Raw genomic sequence first — 18,975 nt, forward strand, 5'->3', positions numbered from 1 at the left:
CTCTTGATTCTTTCTAAAATGGATTTCAGCTGAATCCACCTCACTTTTACTCACCCTGGTTACACAGACACTGCCAAGAGTTAAACCAGCAGCAAATGCAGAGGCCACTTATTACAAGGACAAAAGCCTGATAGGTGAAGCAGCTTCAGCCAAACAACCAGTAAAGGCATGTCAGCAACTGTCAGAAAAATTACAGCCAGTCCATGCAGAAGCTCCAGCAATAAACACAACTGAGGAGTGACACATCAAACCATAGGGAGAGCGTTCAACACTCCCTGGAAAAATCTATGGGAACTTTTTATACTGCACCCTAGGGCACAGAGGAAATTATGCCACAACTGGGCTGCAGCTCTCAGCAAGGTCAGCCCACACTCCAATTCAGCAGCAGCTCTGAGGGAGAAAAAAAAAAACCTTCCAGAGGAAAAATCTGCGTAGCACTGGCTCCCTAGAAACTGTTACAACCGAAGCACAGCAGCTCCTGCATTCCCAGCCTCTCCCAAGGCATCCAAAAGAGTCCAAGTCTGGGACTCCCAAGGAAAATTTTGTTACACCCTGCAGAGGAATGTTCCACCCACGGCTGTTGTTTCCTCCCATAAAAGGATCATTAGTGAGATAATTTCTGAGGTTTGGGGCATTGTCTGCAGATTTCACTGAAATATCGCACCAGGAAGGGGAAGCCAAATGAGCCAGACTATTTTAAGGCTTTTGCATTTGGAGGAAATTCTAGGGCAAAATTTCAAAAAGGCAGATGCTTTGAACTGGGAAACGTTATGCTTTGTGGGGAAGGGAGCATTCCTGTCTCTAGAGCTGCTTAAATAACTCTTTTGGGGCCACATCTTTATTTTTAGACTCAGAATCTGGTTTTTCAAACACCTCGCTGCTAATTTATCCACACACGTGTACATGAGCAAGAATGTTTGGGGAACAGTTTAAAAGCTGATAGACCAAAACAAAAAAAAAAAAAAGCTATTTTCACATGAAAATTTCTTCCTGAAATGCCTTCCCATAGCTCCAACTCAGCTCAAAGCCCTGCTCAGTAGGCAGGGGGGCACAGAAGTGTTATCCCAACCATCACCCCAGCCAGACAGGACAGGAGACTCCATCACAGCTGGAGCAGCTGGATCTGCAATCAGGATTTTGGACTTCCCATCCCCTAAGGTCTCCTTTTCCTTAAGGAGCACAGAGAGCACATTTCCATAGCTGCACACTCCATATTCCCCACTGGCTCAGACTGGGATTTAGATTCCTCTGAAAATGTTATCCTGCTCTCAAAACCAAGGCTGGGCTCCCCTCTCCTGGACAGCTGGGAAGGTGCAGCTCTCAACAAGGCTCCTCCACAAGACAGCTTTGGAAAGCTCCTTGCTGGGCTCAGGTGGTAAATAACCCCTTCTCCTCCAAAAATCCCAGGCTGGCCAGGCTGATAAGCTCAGCTTGTCTTCTAGGAACCTGCCTGGATCACTGGTGTCTAAAAAAGAGATAGGGTAGGTTGGTGATAATTCCATGCTGCTTGAATTACAGGGGTTTAAGTGCCTGCACAAGATTCCCAAGCATTTTTTGGGCAGCTCTGGCTGACAGGAGATGGGAAAGCCAAGGCTGAGCTCCCTCACCTGCCAGGGCAGCAGGGATGGACCAGCACAGGCAGCTGAGGGCAGGGACTCAGCAAAGAATCCCCTCCTGCCTTGCTTTGACCTAAACAATTTTTTTTTTTCTTCTGTTACAGCATCCAGGGTTTGTATTTCCCTTGGAAGGAAGTCAGAGACTGAAAGGAAGTTTATTCAAACTATTATTTACAAGGACATCTCCAACACAACACAGGCAGGCAAGGCTGGCAAAGACTGGCCACAGTATCAGGGCTTGTTAGGAGAGAATGTGGCAGAAGGGAAGATGCTTTTGAAAAACACCTTTCAGGCCCAATCCTGCAGTTAAATACACAGGATCCTCAGCTCCCACTGAAATTCAAGCAGCTACAAAATCAGAGTTCAGATGCACTTTTATTTGTGGCACATGCTTTCAAAGGGCTGATGGATTGCAGCGTTCCTCTTGGATCTCAGCGTGCCAAGGGATGGAAATCAAAGGACAGGAATTTTCCAAAAATGTCTGACTTTTCCAAAAGCCAGCATGCTGCAAGTTCTGGGCACTACAGGCAGAAGACATCTCTAACTCTTAAGAGTTAAAAATGGAAGAAGATTAGAGACTGAATTTACTGATGTGGCTGCCTCTGAGCTTTGTTTCAAACCTCTTGCAAAAGCTGCCAACTGTTTCCTTCCTAACCAAGGGTGGTTTGCAGTTGTGGTTATGATGATAAAATGCAATAATCATCTTCATCCTGGGCTGCCTGAGGGTGAGGCTCACAGGATGACACTATCTATCCACATGGATGTGTCAATCCAATTTTGCAGGGAAATACTGGTCTTGAGGATACAAGTTTCCTGCAAATTTAGTAATACAGAAGATCAGTAAGAATAGAAGAACTTAATTTTGCTGTGAGACCAAATTACCAGGAAAACTAAATAAGGAAAACAGCAACTCCCTTCCAAGCACAGAACTGACCTGCCTTAACAGCACCTTGTTTTCAGTTATTTCAAAACAAATTCTTAACATGCATTGGAAAATAAAACCCTTCCTCTCCAAGTGGGAGCAGTCAGGCCTCTTACTCTATAAAAACATTTCCAAATGTCATTGATTCCTCCTGAGAATATGCTGGCTAAACAAAGGCACTTTTCAGCATAGGAACAGGCAGCTGAAGCTGGAAAACAAGGTTTGCACCCCCACAATCTGCTATCAACAGGGTGGTCATGTGAAAAGGGCTGCCTCACTCCCCCACACAGCACCCAGGACACTCAGGGGACACAGGGCAGGGGTGACAACAACAGCAAACGTTTCTTCTAGGCTTCCTCTGATTTTGGGGTGACAAATCTAAAATTCCATGTCAAACTGAAATGCCATTCAGGAGTTCCCCAGCACTGCAAGGTGACCTCCTTTGCTGCTGGTCCCTGTGACCCCCAAAATCTGAGCTTGCTGATGCTCCTTCACTGCTTTAAACTTCAAGACCCAGCCAAGTCCTGCCACTCCAACAGTCTGGTTCCAGCAATTCACACAAAAAAAATGCATATCCAGGTGTCAAACAATGGGCTGGGATTAGAAACATAGAAAGAAAAAGCTCACAGCATTTCAGAATCAATCTGTTTTTCTTCCCAGAGAAGTAACACTTTAAATAATGGAATGGTTTCAGTATTTGTTAGGATCTCAAAGTAAGAAACAACAGCTGTGCTCCTGGGAGATTGTCTGGCCTCAGCCCATGCCACTGCAAGCTCTGGCATCTGTCTTAAAGTTTGCTTCTACTTTGCAAAGCAGCAAAATGAGGGAAAACAGGAAAATCCACAGCTACATATAGGAATATTTGTGATTAACTGCAGCTCCAGGCCACTTGAAATATGTCCTGCAAGGACACCCAAGTGAACACTTGATGGTTTTTAGTTAATCAGGATTTTAACTGGTTCCTGTTCAAGCACACTGAAGGAAGGGCAGCAGAGCCAGAGCAGGACACTCTGCAGGTCCTTCTGTCCATGCCTTGGACAACTTCAAAGGGATGGAAGAGTGAGAAAGCACAGACCCAGCAGAGAGTTCAGAGCAAAGCTGGCCAATCTCCACAGCACAGAAATGCTCCTGTTATCCCACAGGCACTGATCATGGCACTGCTTGTGCTCATGCTTTTCTCCAAGCTCTGAGGCACTCCAGGCAATTCTCACCCTCAGCTCTTCTCAATCCCACTCTTTTGTGTTCTTTCAGAGAATTTACCCTCTCAGATGGGCCCAAAAGGTTACAACAGGTCCAGCTTTCCAATCACAGCCAAACTCTCCAAGCACTGCACCAGTCCCCACTCCCTCCTCAATTTCTGTAATTGCCACCACCCCACCTGATTGCTGCTCTCCCTCCTGCACAGTAATTACAGGAGCACCACTCCCAGCTAAGCCTCATCCCAAGCACATCCCCAGTTTAACAGCAGTGCTTAGACATCCATGATTCAACTACTTCTGCTAGGACAGGTGAGCAAGCAGCTCTCGTGTTTTTCTAAAGCAAGATAAAAGCATAGGCAGGTGAAATAAATAATTCCCTTGAGGGCTCTGTGGCAGAAATAGGATTAGAAATAGATACCAGTTGCTGTGAGAGCAAGGAGTGGGAAATAGAGAGGGTCAGTACCCCATGCCAGGGTTAGGGCTGGTGTTAAGAAGTCACTGAGGAACCCTGAGTGATGGTTCAAGGTTCAATGCCCCTGGTGTAAAACAGGACAGGAAACAGACATGGCTGTGCTCACCAGTACTGAATCCCCAGCAAACACCTCTGTCAGGCTAAAAACAAGTGAAAACCTGAGGGCTGAACAGCAGCTGCAAGAGGAAGGGGCAGCCAGTGATCAGCACAGTGACAGAACTTGGGACACCCCAGCAAAAGGACAAACAGCCTGGTATTGATCCCCACCCAGGATCAAATGTACTTGTACCTGTTCAGTGCTGCCTGTTTTATCATCAGCTCCAGAGTGGCACACAGGCCTCCTGCTTTTGATCTTTAAATCAATTCCTCATTCCCTTCAGAGAGTTAGGCAGGTCACAACAGCTGCTGAGTGAGCAGCTCATCGGTGTAAGAGGCACAGGAACATCTCAGGAACAGCAGCAGTGGAGTTTTGCCTGCCAGAGCCATTCCTCAGGGTGTCATGCCAAGCTGAGAGGCCCTGGCACTGCTGGCTGCACATACCTGCCTGCCATCCTGTCCCACGTTGGTCTGTCCCCTCACCACGGTTCGGATGTTGTCATCCAACCTCCTGCAGGAAAAACCCCAGAGAGTCAAACCCAGGCTCTGGGAGCCTGACCCAAACAGCTGGGGGAGTCCTGAGAGCTGCAGAACCAATTTAAAACAGAAAACCCTGCTCTTACCAATGCTAAACTCATTATTTCCCCCCATCCCTCTCTTTTCAATCTTGCACAACTTCAAAGTCCTGTTGCAAAAATAAAAATCCATTTCCTAATTTAACCAGGGTTTCCTGCATTCCCATTCCCTTAAGCAATATTGTCAGCTCTCCCTTGCCTGTTTGAATTTCAGCTTCACACATATGAAAGTGCTGTCTCAATCATTTCAGGCTGGCAGTATCAGTCAGCACAGAAAGTTTAAGTATTTCATGCACACTTGTGTTTATTTTGTACTTTTAGGACCAATAATGACAATTTAAAAATAGAGAGTGAGAGTTTTTTACAATTTACATTCTGACCCCAAAAGCAATGAATTCTTGGCAACTGAGTTTTTTGGGTAGTTTGCTCACTCAGCCTTCAAACTGTACTAAAATTTGGTATACTTCTTGATTCTTAGTTGTTTTTCAAAGCTGCACTTTGCAACCCATCAGCTTGAAAGGCCTGAAGAGCACATAATAGAAGTGAAATATAAAAATTATAATTGATTCTGTGCCACTATTAGACTTGAGGCTGGTCCTATCCATGCCTTTTAAACAAACTAAATCCTGTCAGCTGAAGCACTTTATGAAGCCTTGTGACAATCAGACCTGAGATGCAATGAAATGCAGAAATATTTACCTTATTTTCAACCTGATCTTGTTCACTACTTCATCAATGTTTGCCAAAGACTGGAATAGAAAAAAAAAATCAGAGAGAAGTGAAATGGTGAATGCTTTACAGAGGAAAATGTGATCCCAAACACTTCACCACACAGGGGTGCTGGGGAAGAGGAGAGCAATGGCTTTGTTTTACAGGTGGAAGAACTGAGATAACTCAGCTGCTTCTGTGTCACCTCACAAAGAGCAGAAAAAGACAGGTCAGGCTTCCCCCATGCCTGAGCTCTGCCTGTCCTTTGTCAGCAGAACGGTGTGACAGTGACCTCCAGTGGGCAGTGGGGATGGGGACAGAGCCTTGGGGCTGAGACCCCCCTGCAGAGCCCAGACCCACAGAAAATAGGCTGGAAGGAGCTGCAGGGAAGGCACTGCTGGGGAAGCAGCTCCTCGCTGCTGGCAAAGGGGAAAAGCCAAGCCACAGCACTAGAGAAAGCTGCTAGCCAAAACCACAGTGCTGCAGAGGATCTCAGACATGAGAGATGTTGGAGCAGCCTCAAGATACAAACTTCACCTGTAGAAACATCTCTGTTTGGTAAGAGGTTAATCCAAAACTCCCCCTGGGGCTGAAGTTGGGAACACAAAGCAGGGATGTGGGCCCACAGCAATATCATTCTTTAAATCACAAAAGAAACAATTGGGTCCAAACTCTCCTGTGATATTGTACAGGAAAGACCTGCCTGATTTGGCTGAAAACCCCAGGAACTCACCCATGATTGATAAATGGCAAGTTATGACATTTACTCCATTCACACAGAAAATTAATTTATTTCTACAAATCAAAGCATGACTTTAACTGCAGCAAACACTCTGGGTGGAAAGAGACCACATAATGACAGTAACCCTGTGAGCTGCAAATTGAAGAAGTGATTACTGTTAAAGCTTTATTTCCTGTGCTGGTGTTCATAATGAAAGGTTTGGGTACAGTTTAAACACTGCTTTGGTTATTTGGTGTCAGGTTACCCTGACACTGAAGGGTGGAAGTAAAATCTGATAGTAAAAAGTGTGGAAGTGAAGTCTGAGAGTATTTGGAGCATTACTTACTTGCTCAGTGGGAAAGAGAGCATTAATATACTCCACAGCATTGAAATCTGCTCTGTCCAGTGGATCTTGGCTGGGAAATACCTGGAAAGAGGGAGGAAAACAAACACAATCAACCATCATCAGTGATTTCTGTAACTTTACACAGTTTCTTCAACTTTTAATTCCCTCAGCCCCCACTTCCAGCTGTGTTTCACAGCATTTCCCTAACAAGTGGCCAGGAGTAGAACATCCACAGGCTCTGCAGGGCTGTGACCTCCCAAAATTCCTGTGGATATCAGCCTGGATAAACACAGATAATTCACACACACGACTCCACACACAGCCCTGGCACAACCCATCCAGCCAGGAATTCCCAAACACAAGCTCTGTATCCCAAACCATGGTGATGCTTTTGCTGCTGTCTGGGAACAAACTGAGGCTCTGCCCTGCTCTTGGCAAGAGCTTTACCAGGCCTCATGGTGACAGACAGAGGGTTTGCTTTCCACAGCCCTGGAACAGGAAATGTGATGAATTAAGGAGTGGCTGTACAGGTTCTCTGGAGACTTGGGTTTGCCACTTTTCACAGAAGAGAAACACAATCTGCTGAATGATTTGGGAAGGGGGAAAGAGCAGCTGTGGTGAAAACAGATCTCATCTCTCCTCAGAAGTTCAAACAACACAAACATGACTGCCAGGATTTGCTTTTTGTCTGAAGTGTGGTGCTTTCCCTTCTGTGTGAAGTTGTGGATGTCCCACCACTGGAAGGGTTCAAGGTCAGTCTGGATGAGGTTTGGATCAGCCTGGGATGCTGGAAGGAATGAAATGGTCTCTAAGGTCCCTTCCAACCCAAAGTACTCCATGATTCTGCTATCTGTCCCACATTTACAGAGCCATCAGCTCTGCACCCCATGGCCAAAGCAGAGCTGACCCCACAGCATCCCCCTGCTCACTGAAAGCCTTCACTCCTGGGCACATGAAACAGCATTTATGCTGTTTTATACATGTTGCACTGTGAAATCAGTGATTTTGTGAGATAAAAGCAAATTCTGCCTGAACCAGCCCTCCTGGGAAGCCTTCCCAGTCACTCCTGTGGCCAAGGAGAAGGAGGCAGCAGTTAAACATGCACGAGGCCCTGGTGAGTGAAGAAAATGCTTTGACATCACCCCACAGTAAGAACACAACTGCATCATCATCCTGCTCACAACTCACACTCAATCAATCACACAAACCCCACATCTCCACAAGTATTAAGAGCAGATGAAATGAGAGGTGAGATGGGAGATAAAGGCTGCTCAGGAGCTCCATTCAAACTGCAGATAGGGATCAGTGCTGCAGGCAGCTGGAGCAGCTGCAGGAGCTGTCACTCCCAGCAGTTTGTCACAACCTATTAATCAGAAATGCTAGCCTGGCTTTGGTGGGGCACCAGTCCTGCCCGTGCTCCCCACCCCGCTTCCGGCAGGGCAGCTGAGCCAGCTCTGCTCATTTAACCAGAACTGGGCAGCTTTTGCCCCAAAACTGGTTAAGGAACACTGACAGGAACAACAGCATTATTGGGCTGGGAAGTGCCAGAGGGGAAGTTGGAAAGCAGCAGGTGGTGTCATGCTCAACATCTCCCAGTGCTCAGGATGTGAATATTTTCCTACAGCTTTAGTCTTTGTTAAAATAATTCAGCCAGGCATGTGGCGGGTTCTCCACTGCTCAAACACTCATGTCTACAAGTGCAGAGGATTCTTTCTCTGGACAGGCTCTAGGTGTCTTTTAGAAGTTGCCATTTCATTTACCAGTTCCCAACGTCACCCATTGCTCCTCCAGGAGGGCCACCAAAAGTAACCCACAAGCCCAAACACTCAAGAAAGTGCAAAAACTTATTTGAGGGTTGCTTTGTGAGACAGACACTGCTGCTGCACAGACTTCTGTGCCAGGGAAGAGCGCTGGGGATGGAAGGGTCGCTGCAGGCAGGGCAGGCTCAGTCACAGAGAACAAGGGCCATGGTTTGACCCTGGGTTCTCACGGGATTCTGAAGGGCTCCAGGTGCCACACAGGGTTTCAGGGAACACACATTGGAACACAGAATGCCCTGAGGTGTGGGGGACCCACAAGGATCATCCACTCCAGCTCCTGCTCCTGCACAGCCCACCCAACAGCCCCACCCTGGGCAGCCCTGGAGCGGTGCCCAAGCCCTCCTGGAGCTCTGGCAGCCTCGGGGCCGTGCCCGTTCCCTGGGGAGCCCGGGCAGTGCCAGCACCCTCTGGATGGAAGCCCCGTGTGTTTCTCCACAAGCCAACCAGGACATTGCCATTCTCGCTCTTCCAGCCGAGCCGCAGGCACCGGGCTGCCCGGCGCTGCTCCCGCCCCGCGGAACACGTCTGCCACCGGCGGCGGGGACACCACGGCACCGCCACACCGCTGACGGGGACACGACCGAGCCACGCTCAGCCCCCGACGCGGGCCCGGCTGTTCGAGCCCACCCGGGGCTGACGGGGCTCGGCCAGCCCGGGGCTCCCCGGGCCCAGCAGCGGAAGGCCCGGAGCCGGCGGGGAGGGGCCCGGAGCCGGCCGCAGGCCTCACCGAGCGGCCCCGGGCCGTGCCCGCACCTGTCCCCTGCGCGGGGGGACCCGCCCGGCGCACCTGCTCGATGGCGGCCTGCACGGCGGGCGCCAGCTCCAGCGCCGCCTCCAGCCCGGCCTCCAGCTCCGGCTCGTCCTCCTCCATGGCGGCGCCGCTTCCGCCGGCAGCGCGCGGGAGGGGCGGGGCGCCGGGGGCGGGGCCTGGGGCACCGGGGAGGCGCCTGGACGGGCGTGGTTCCGTTGAGTGGGCGGGGTTTAACCGGACGGGGGCGGAGCCTCCGCCCGGCGGAGCGGGGCGCGTCCCGGCGGCGGCGGGAGCGGCGGGGCTGGTCCGGACCGAGCCGAGCCGAGCCCGGCCCAGCAGAGCCGGACCGAGCCGAGCCGAGCCGAGCCGGGCTCTCCCGCCGCCCGGCCGGCTGTTGACAAGCGGCGGCGGGAGACGGAGCCATGTGGCGGACGCTGGCCCTCGCCTCCGCCTTCTTCCCGGGGCTCTTCATCCTTTGCATCCGGTTGCTGCGCTGGGCCGTCCCGGGATGGAGCCTCAAGGACCGCATCCTTCTCAGCGGCAGGTACGGGCAGCAGCGGCGGGAGGTGAGGCGAACCGCGGCGGGACCCGCCGGGGCCGGGATGGGGACCGGGACCGGGACCGGGAGCGATCCGGACGGGCCACGAGCACCGAGTTGCGCCGGCCGTGAGCCTGGACTCGGGGGTGCCGCGACGCTCCGGCGGACGGTCCTTGGCTGGCCCGAGCCCAGATCCCGCGGCGGGGAGCAAGGACCGGCGGCAGAAGCAGCGCTCCGAGCGTGGGCATCCCCCCCGAATGCGGGCATCCCGCCGGAGAACGGGCATCCCCCCGAATGCAGGCATCCCGCCGGAGGACGGGCATCCCCCCGAATGCAGGCATCCCGCCGGAGAACGGGCATCCCGCCGGAGAACGAGCATCCCCGCGAGCACGGGCATCTCTGCCCGGCCGGACCCGCGCCGCGGAACCGCTGTCGGGGCGGGGATGCTCCGCTGTAGCTCTCCTTCCCTCCCTCCCTCTGCCCACGGGGAACCGGCAGCGTTTCCAGCGACCCACGGGGGTGGAAGGGACGGGAGCTGGCACGATTCCCCCTGGCACAGCCACCCCGACACGTCCTCGCCATGACGAGGCGCTGGGGTGTGCACGGAGCGGGCATCCAAGCGCCACCAGCTCTCCTGGGGGCAGTCCTGAGCCTCGGTCCCTTTGGGGTCACATTTGGGGTCAGCCCTTTCCTCTCTGTCCGTTTCAGGCTGGTATCAACGGTCCAAGCCACGATGGCAACGGTGTCGGGGATCACGGTTATGCTCAGCTGCAAGAACGTGGTGCACGACAGGTAAGGCAGAGCCCGGCCGGTGCCGCTGCCCCCTGGGGACGTGCCAAGGATGTGCTCTGCCAAAGGCTTGCACGTACAAAGGGGAGAGGAAAATCGGTTTCGTGTTCCTCTTTGCCCCACTGGGGCTGGAAGGGTTGGGCAATGCGCTGGCTGTGCACCCCCTGAACAGCAGCAGCTTGCTCAGGCCTGGGGGGGCTCTGCCATCAAAGGATGGGCTGGAACACGGGCTGTATATGAGAGAAAAATAGAGATATCAACAGTTCTGAAGGGGTAGGGAGTCTCCTTGCTGGAAACTGAAATTGCTCCAGAGTCAAGCAGACCTGGTGAGAACCAACTTCAGAGGTGCATCAAGGCAGGCTAAAAGGATTCTGCAAGAGTCCAGAAATGGTAAAGTTGGGATGGAGTTTGCTCTGAAGGAAAATCCTGCTGGCTTGCCCTCGGTGCTCTGAGATAAACTGCCCAGAAGTGGCTCTCAGGAGGAGTGATAGTGTAATCTGGGTCAGAAGACTTAAAAACAGAGCTATTATCCAGACTAGCAGAGAAGATTGCAGGAGGGAAGAATATAATTATGCTGAGCTGGAATTCAACCGTCACACACCGATTTTAGGGGGATTTTTAGGAAGGGCTGCCACCTTGGCCAGAGCACACCTGTCTTTAACACACAGATATGAATTATCTTGCCTTGCTTTGGGTAGTGATATCCACCCAGATTCCTCACACCTGCTTAACCCAGGCAATCTGAGTTACTTCTTTGTTCTAAAATAAAATTTCTGCTGTATAGATAAGGCAGATGATGGATCCCAAAGCCACACAGACAGAAGGTGCTGCCAGCAGCCCTCCTTCCCCCAGAGCTGTCTGCTTGCCTGGGTGTACTCAAGGCCAAAGGCTCTGTGCAAACACTTTGTGGGCAGAGACCTAGATTTTCTTTGAATCTGGAGGAAATTGAGCCCAGTGCTCAGCAGGGAAGGCCTCGGAGAATGACAGCAAGACAGCGAGCCAGGAAGCATCACAAAGGTTGCAGTAAAATTTGCCAGTTTATTTACAGAGGCAGACAATCGTTATATTGCTGGTGCTGTAATTGCCCTCCAAAGCCCTGGGCAAGTTTTGCAAACACAATCACTTGCCACCCGTGCTTCACACCACTTACATCTTCCCATCTGGAGCAGAACTGCCACAACAATTTTTTTTTTCTTGGGATGGCAAGAGAGCAAAAAGAGGTTTGAGCCCCAAGCTATGTTTCTCCAAGCAACAGCAAAGGGTGGTTTTGTCTATTTTTTTTTTTTTTTTAATCAGTGTGATTTCATGCAGGACTTTTTAAGGAGGCTGGTGTCCCTGCAGAGCAGGGCTTGCTGCTGCCCAGATTGTGCAACCAGGATTCCAACATGCTTTGGGAACAGGCAGCTGCCTGCAATTATTTCCCAACTGACAAACGCCTCATGGGGGTTTATTGCCTATATTGGATATTTTGTCTTCACTCTCCAAACTCCAGGCCAGCCATCCCTGGTTAATTCTGAGTTCTTCACGTGCTTCCCAAGCATTCCCTGGGTTAGGCAGCCAGCTGATGCAGTGTGACAGGCAGGAGAGACCCAGGGTTAGGGGTTTCCAGCACCAAGGACCAGCTCTGGGGGTCCAAGGGCTTAGGGAGGAGATCACCTGTGCAGGTGTCAGCTTGGTGCTGGACCCCAAAAAATGCTGTGCCTCTGGCCTGTGCAGCAAACACCTGGCTGTGGGGCTAATCAGGATCCATCCTTAGCACTGTGTTTGTGCTTGGCCAGGCTGAGCTCAGTGCCTGGCACAGCCCAGCAGCAGCGGGGTCAGCACTGAGATCCTTCCTCCACACGTACCAGGCACCTTTTCTCTGGGTCAGCCTGTACTTGCTGAGCCAAACAGAGTTAAAATTCACTCCCTTTCAGCTTCAAAATCCATTGAAATGCTGCCATTTCAGTCCTAAAGACTCTTCCACCTCCCAGAGCAAGGTGCTGGGAGCTGTTGTGATGCCTCTGTGTGTGCTGCTCCTCCCCAGGCACTGGCTGGCTGTGGAGTATGTCTGGGTCCTGGTTCCCTACATGACCTATGACATCTATGTCATGTACCTCTGCCACTGGCACAAGAGCCAGGAGAAGGGGATCCTGGAGAAGAAGCACTCGCTGGCCAGCGTGTGGAGCTTCCTCCTGCAGGAGCGGCTGATGGTGACCCACCACCTCTTCATCCTCATCGTGCTCACCCCCATCACCCAGGTAAGGGCTGCTGCAGGAGTCCAGGACCCCCTGGACATGCTGGGTGTTGGCTCCTGGCCACCTCTCTGCAGGGCCCTGTGCTCTGTGCTGCCTTTCTTTACAGCACTTCAGGGGAGAGCTGGGAGACTTCTTTGTGGGCTGCATCTTCACAGCAGAGCTGAGCACGCCTTTTGTTTCACTGGGCAAAATCCTCATGCAGGTAGGTCAGGAGGGATGGGGCTCAGGGCTGGGCAGCCCCCAGCAGTTCATCCCCTTTCCCTGCCCCAGGCTCCATCAGCCCCTCTCCAGGCAGTGACTGAGCAGGAGGGGGGGTCTCAGAGAGGAGCAGCCCCACAGCTGTAGCACAAATCTCCCCTGCAGTGCTGCCTTCCCCCCTTTCTCCCAGTAACCAGCATGCCCAGTGGCATCCCAGAACTGGGGACTGTGCCTTGGGCTGATGCTGCCCCCTCCTGCACCACGTTCATTCCCACCCCTGCCCTCTGCCCTCCTCCATCCCTTCTCACTCCCATTCCTCCAGCCCTCCTGGATGCTCACCAGCACCGCCAGTGCCCCGGAGCTCTGGGACGCTGCTCACCCCACATTTACCTCCTTCCTCCCCCAGCTGAAAATGCAGGACACGCTCCTGCACAAGGCGAACGGGATCGTCATCCTTCTGACCTTCTTCGTGTGCCGCATCCTCCTCTTCCCCTTCATGTACGCGGCCTACGGCCGCCAGGTGGGGATCCCGGCGTACCTGGTGCCGTTCCGCATCCCCCTGCACTGCAACATCGCCAACGCCTGCCTCATCGCCCCCCAGCTCTACTGGTTCAGGCTCATCTGCCGCAAGGCCGCCCGGCTCTACGGCGGCTCTCCCGCCCACCGGAGCAGATAACGGAGCTGATAACGGCCAGGGGCTGGCACGGGGCAGCCCCCGGTGCTTCCCTCGGGGAGCGGCGGCTCCGCTGGAAGCGCCTCCGTCCGCAGCGCGGGCCGGGCAGCACAGCCGGGGCTAGGAAGGCTTTCCTCGTGTCCTCCTGCCGGGGGAAAAGGAGCCGGCCTGGAAGCACGACATTCCCGCTGGGATGCAGCTCCGCGGCACCGAGGGTTACACGAGAGGGGTTTGTTCCAGCCCCCCCGGCGCTGACACCGGACACCGGCGCGGAGGAGGCAGCGGCCGGCTCGGGGATGCTGGAGCGGGCCCAGCCCCGGCAGCGGCGATGGGGAGCCTGTGCCGGACCTGCCGCGGCCCCAGCCAGGCCTGGAGCTGCAGCACAGCTCTGCAGAGCCCTTCCTGACCTTTACTGACTTCAGCTCTACACTACAGCCCTGTTCGGCCTCTGACTTCCCACGTGCACCTCACCTCCTCCTCCTGCTGCTGGGCTCAAGCTCCACTCAACCCGACGGTGCTTTTCACTACAAACCTCTGACAGTCCTGGGGGACTCCTGTGCTCCCAGCAGGGCTGGAGGGCAGAAGCTCATACCAGGACAGGGGAATGGTTCTGCTGTCTCAGGGCAGGATGGGGACAGGAGCCTGCCAAGTTCTTGTCTCACTACCAACACAGAGCACTATGCAGAGCCCTTCCTTGGCAGGGGGTGCAATTTTCCTCTCCCCTAACCACAGCTCCTTTTATCTGGCCTGCATCCCCTCAGCAGGTATTTAAAACCACCTGGCACACTCTGCCCTCCAGCTGGCACCACCACACCCTGGAAACACCTGTACAGTCCATCCCTCCAGCCCCATCCCACCCCCATGGGGCTGCCAGGGACAGAACTGGGGCTGCACAGAAGGAACCAGCAACCTCAGAGCAGGATGCTGAGCTGCTCCTTGACCAGCTCAGCCCATTTCCACTTTTAGTCACAGCAAAATGGGTACAGGCTCCCCAGCCTGCCCTGCACCACAGGGTGTGTGCAATCAGACCACAGCTGAGTTCATCCCCTGCGGCCAGGACAGCAACCTCCTCCTGCAGCCTCCTGTGCCTGCTCCAGGCAGGAACTGCACTGGCACAGCCCCCATGCCCAGAGACCTGTGACCACTCTGTGCCTTTCTTTCTGTCTGAAACCAGCAGCCAAGCTCTGCAAAACCTGGATCTTTTGGGTGCTGGATCTCATCCCAACCACAGCTGCTGTTCTGGATACAGTGTAAAAAACCAGAAAGGGCCTCTTCCAACCTGTGGTTGTTGTTGCAGAGACTCCACAGTCACAGTAACCACCGAGACCAGCTGATGTTACAAACTCCCGCAACTCCTTACAGATGTTGTATCTCACTGTTTTCATTGCGAATAACGTGCCTTATGTAAGGACCAAAAAAACCCCAGCCAATGAGGCACCTCAGTTTGCACTAACACTGCCCTATTTACTATCAGGAGACCAATAAAGATTTCCTCTCTGAGTCACACCACTGGCTGGCTCTTCCACGTGCTGTTCATTGCTGGGCGGGGGTGTTACATGTGGGGTTACTGCTGCACCCCCACCTCCGGGCAGAAGCGGCACACAGGGATTTCCAAAGGTTCCTGCCTGTCCTGAACTCACCCAACTCGATTCCCAGCCTCCAACTTGCTTTCCAGCCTCAGGCAGCACGTGGCAAAACCAGCAATTCTCCCGGGACTAGGAGAGGACTGGTGGCAAAGCAGCCAGAGGGAAGTGATTTCCTCGATGCTGGAGGCTGCTCTGTAAATGCAGAGAGCCAGCAGGCAAGGCTGCAGCCACAGAACTGGCAGCTTGGCTCAGGAACAGCTGTGCCCAGTTATTCCAATGGAAAACCAAAGGGGCTCCTCCTACCCATCTTTATAAGGCTGCTTCCACTGCTTAGCGGGAGAACACAGCAGGGAGGGAATAAACTCAAAAGAGAAAAACAAGGGTTTATTACAGATCTTAAAAGGTGTAGATCAATGCTCTGAGCCTGCTCCCAGCTTGCTGAGCTTCTGCAGGAGGGTGCAGCGCAGCTCCTCGTGGCCCAGGCTGTCCGTGACGGACTGCAGGAAGTGTCCCTCGTTGGCTCTGCGCAGCGCGGCGCAGGGCGCCCCGTCGGCCTTGCTGGACGCCTCATACTGTGACAGCACCTCCAGGGCCACCACCAGCAGCGGCTCCTCGCAGCCCCCAGCTGGCAGCATGGCAGCCACGTGCAGCAGGTGGCAGAAGAGCTGGATGCAGGTGAAGGACACCTCCTGCGCGCAGGGCTGAGCCGCGGCTCCCGCCGTGGCCTTGAGGGAGGCCAGCAGGTCGGTGAGGCTGGCGCAGTAGAGCTGCACCACGTGCAGCCAGGCCTCTGGTGGCAGCCAGCCGGAGCAGCTGGAGCTGCAGAGGAGCTGGAAGCCCCGCAGCAGCAGCACGGAGAGCTGCAGGTGGCAGGCGAAGGGGCGCAGGTTGAGCAGGGGCAGGTGCTGCACGTACTCCAGCGTGTAGGGCACGTGCAGCACCTGCCTCTGCAGCAGCTGCTCCACCACGGGCACCAGCCTCTTCCACTCACCGTGGCTGCACCAAGGCAGCACCTGGACGAGGGCCACCAGGAAGCCTTTGCTGAAGAGATTCACCTCCTCGGGGTTGTCCACGTTGACGGTGAGCAGCGCCAGCATGGTGTCCCTGAGCGCTGGGGACACGCAGCAGCACTCCATCCACGCCAGCAGCCCGCTGCCCGGCCCGTAGGCTGGCCAGGACTGGGATGTCCACTCGTCCTCAGGGAGCCTGCAGATCTCAAACAGCGTCGCTGGGACCTCGTTCTTGAAGTGGTCCCCATAAAGGTTCTTCAGACGGAGCCCCACGGTCCAGTCCAGGGATGCCACCTTCCTGTGGAGCCAGGCCAGTGACTGCACCCACAGCTCCGAGGAGGGGACGGTCTCTGGTCCCAGCAGCTCGCACAGCTGGCACAGGATGTTCAGAATCAGGTCTTTGGTCTCCAGGGAAGGGAAGAGCTGCTCCCTAGGCTGATGCCAGTACTTGGTGTAACCATCCAGAAGTTTGCAGAGGCTGAGGAGAAGTGGGAATGGGTGGCAGGATTTGATCCAGTGCTCTTCTGAGCAGGACGGTGTTCCCAAAACCTTACTGAGGATCTGCAGGCTCAGCTCAATCTGAGCAGAGTCTGACTTCAAACAGGGAAGGACAAAGGCTTTGGTCACTTCTGCAGGTGACACGAGCGGGGTGGCTGAGCCTGGCTGCATGAGAAAGGCCAGGAACTGAAGGAATTGCTCCTCTTCCCTTGCTGTGGAAAGCTTCCCCCACACTGCCTCCTGCAGACACCTCAGCACCAGGCTGCATGGCCTGCCTGCATCCTCCTGGCTCTCCAGGAAGCTCAGTGCTGGGAAGGAGCAGAGGATTTGGGCGAGGAACTGGTGTGCACCAAGGTTGACCACAGCAAGGTGACAAACCTGCTTCACTGTGGCCTCAGGGGACAGCAGAGTGAGCCTGGCCACGGAAGCCACAGCCCTGGCCAGGCCTTCATCAGACACACTCTCTGTGATCTGGTTCAAAGTCACATTCAGGTCCTCCTGGAACCCCTCCCTGACAACCTGCACGTTCTGGGACGGACCTGGGCCACCCCAGGATGCCAGGACACCCGAGATCACTTTGTTTTTGTCACTCAATGAGAGCTCAGTGTAACACTCCATGATGGCTTTGGTCTCTTGCATCTGCAGCTCTTGGGCCTCCTTGTCATGGTGGGATGTGGCAAAGCTCACCAGCGTCTCCAGCAGTTTCAGAACCAGCTCAGGGGTCTGAAACAGAGCTTTGTTTTCCACCAGGCACTCGACCCAGGCCTTTGAAAAAGCCCAGGTCTTTTCAGATGCAAAAACAGAGCATGTGTCCACGTGGCGGTCCAGCCTCTGTGCAATGATTTCCATGGCAACTGAAGACACCAGGCTGGTGTCCAAATCCTGCAGGACAGCACTGGTGTCCCTGAGGAAGTCCTTGGTGAGCTGTGTCAGCTCTGACACCAGATGTGTCTCGCCCTCCCCCAGGTCTGTGGTCTCTGAGAGGAAATCCAGGTTCTTCCCAAGGCTGCTCAGAGCGTCCACCAGCCGGTAGCTCTCGAAGCTCAGCTCCTCAGCTGCCCTCAGAGTGTCCTGCAGCTCCTCTCCCCAGGCCTGCAACAAGCTGCAGAGCAAGTCCAAGCCACCAAAGAGCTCCTCACGAGAGGGTCTGGTCAGGCACAGGAGGTTCATGCTCCTCTCTGCCTCCCTCACCTTCTCTCCCAGCCCACAGCGGTGGTACTGGCAGTCAGCGTCACTGCTCCAGAGGCTAACTATGGCACTGACCTTGGCCAGGTGCTCTGTGATGGGCAGGGGGCTGTCCCCTGGCCCCAGCCCCGAGGACAGGCACAGCAGCTCGGCCAGGTTGGCCAGGGCGTGGCACCTCAGGCGGGGCTGGGCGATGCTGCCTCGGATCTGCTTCAAGCCCTGCAGCAGCACCGCCGGCAGCCCGGGGGCAGCAGGGTCACCCTTGAACCTCTTCGGGGGCTGCAGCCCATCCTCCGGGGAGGGCTCCCCGCCGTGCTGATGGATGAGAGCGCCGAACGCCGACACCATGGCATCCTCCTGTCCCTCCCTGTGCTTCAGCACCTCCCACCACACGTCCAAGAAGAAGCTGACGTCCGACGGGCATGTCTCGCTGGAGATGTACTCCACCAAGCTCTCCAGCTGTCCCCGGCACACCGCGGGGGGCAGCGCCAGCAGCAGCCGCACGAAGAGCCGGGGCACGCCCAGCGCCTTGACCAGCTCGAAGAGGGCGGTGTGGTTCACATCGGGGATCATCGCGCCCACCGAGAAGAACCCGTCCTCCTTCCAGCCCCACTCCAGCGCCGCGGCGGCCGCGGGCGGGGCGGGCAGCAGGATTTTGGCCCACACGATGGCCACGGCCTCCTCCTTCCAGAGGCCCCGCGGCGAGGGGCAGCGCTCGCCGATCTCGCGCAGCGCGTCCGTGATGGGCACCCCGGCGCGGGGCCAGTCGGCCTTGCGCAGCTCCCGCAGCGGCCGCGGCTGCAGCAGGCGGGCGGCCAGCAGGAAGCCGCCGTGCAGGATCGCCGTCTCCTCGCCCACGGCCCACGGTCCCCCGGGACAGCCCGGCGCCATCGCGGCCCCGCGCTCCGCCGGCTCCATGGCGGCGGCGCCGCGCGATGACGTCACGCCGGCGGTGAGCTGACGTCACGCCGGCGGCCGCGCCCGCAGCGCCCCCTGGCGGAGCGGAGGTGGGCTTAATTAATTAATTAACTAATT

General features: G+C 54.9%; 3 protein-coding genes across 4 annotated transcripts in view; 1 reads left to right on the forward strand and 2 right to left on the reverse strand.

Annotated features, from left to right (window-relative positions):
* VPS53 (VPS53 subunit of GARP complex) overlaps positions 1–9,366 on the reverse strand; it is a 59,829-nt gene extending 50,463 nt beyond the window's left edge. For both annotated transcript variants that reach the window (XM_084219329.1, XM_084219328.1), the window contains exons 1-4: positions 9,263–9,366; positions 6,656–6,736; positions 5,580–5,629; positions 4,750–4,816 (exon numbers count right to left, since the gene is read on the reverse strand). In XM_084219329.1, coding sequence (XP_084075455.1) covers positions 4,750–4,816; positions 5,580–5,629; positions 6,656–6,736; positions 9,263–9,346 — 282 coding nt within the window. In that variant the 5' untranslated portion in view covers positions 9,347–9,366. The remainder of the gene's footprint in view (positions 1–4,749; positions 4,817–5,579; positions 5,630–6,655; positions 6,737–9,262) is intronic.
* A 275-nt stretch (positions 9,367–9,641) lies between these two features.
* Positions 9,642–15,074, forward strand: TLCD3A (TLC domain containing 3A). Its single transcript, XM_084218988.1, has 5 exons — positions 9,642–9,770; positions 10,473–10,556; positions 12,580–12,793; positions 12,897–12,992; positions 13,395–15,074. The coding sequence occupies exons 1-5, from the start codon at positions 9,649–9,651 to the stop codon at positions 13,662–13,664; spliced, it is 786 nt and encodes a 261-aa protein (XP_084075114.1). The 5' UTR covers positions 9,642–9,648; the 3' UTR covers positions 13,665–15,074.
* A 539-nt stretch (positions 15,075–15,613) lies between these two features.
* Positions 15,614–18,858, reverse strand: GEMIN4 (gem nuclear organelle associated protein 4; the record flags this gene model as incomplete). The annotated part of the gene is made up of 1 exon (XM_084218910.1): positions 15,614–18,858. One exon carries the CDS (start codon positions 18,856–18,858, stop codon positions 15,658–15,660), a length of 3,201 nt encoding a protein of 1,066 aa, XP_084075036.1. The 3' UTR covers positions 15,614–15,657.
* Between the last annotated feature and the right edge of the window lie 117 nt (positions 18,859–18,975).

This window comes from Fringilla coelebs (assembly GCF_963513975.1).
Source record: "Fringilla coelebs genome assembly, chromosome: 20".
In the NCBI taxonomy this organism is placed as follows: domain Eukaryota; kingdom Metazoa; phylum Chordata; class Aves; order Passeriformes; family Fringillidae; genus Fringilla; species Fringilla coelebs.

What these genes read in the sequence shown, in the direction of transcription:
- TLCD3A (XM_084218988.1), top strand. Translation starts at nt 9,649, where the DNA reads ATGTGGCGGACGCTGGCCCTCGCCTCCGCCTTCTTCCCGGGGCTCTTC. An exon ending in AAGAACGTGGTGCACGACAG is followed by an intron (nt 10,557 to 12,579) that starts GTAAGGCAGAGC and finishes GCTCCTCCCCAG; the next exon opens with GCACTGGCTGGCTGTGGAGT. An exon ending in TGGGCAAAATCCTCATGCAG is followed by an intron (nt 12,993 to 13,394) that starts GTAGGTCAGGAG and finishes TTCCTCCCCCAG; the next exon opens with CTGAAAATGCAGGACACGCT.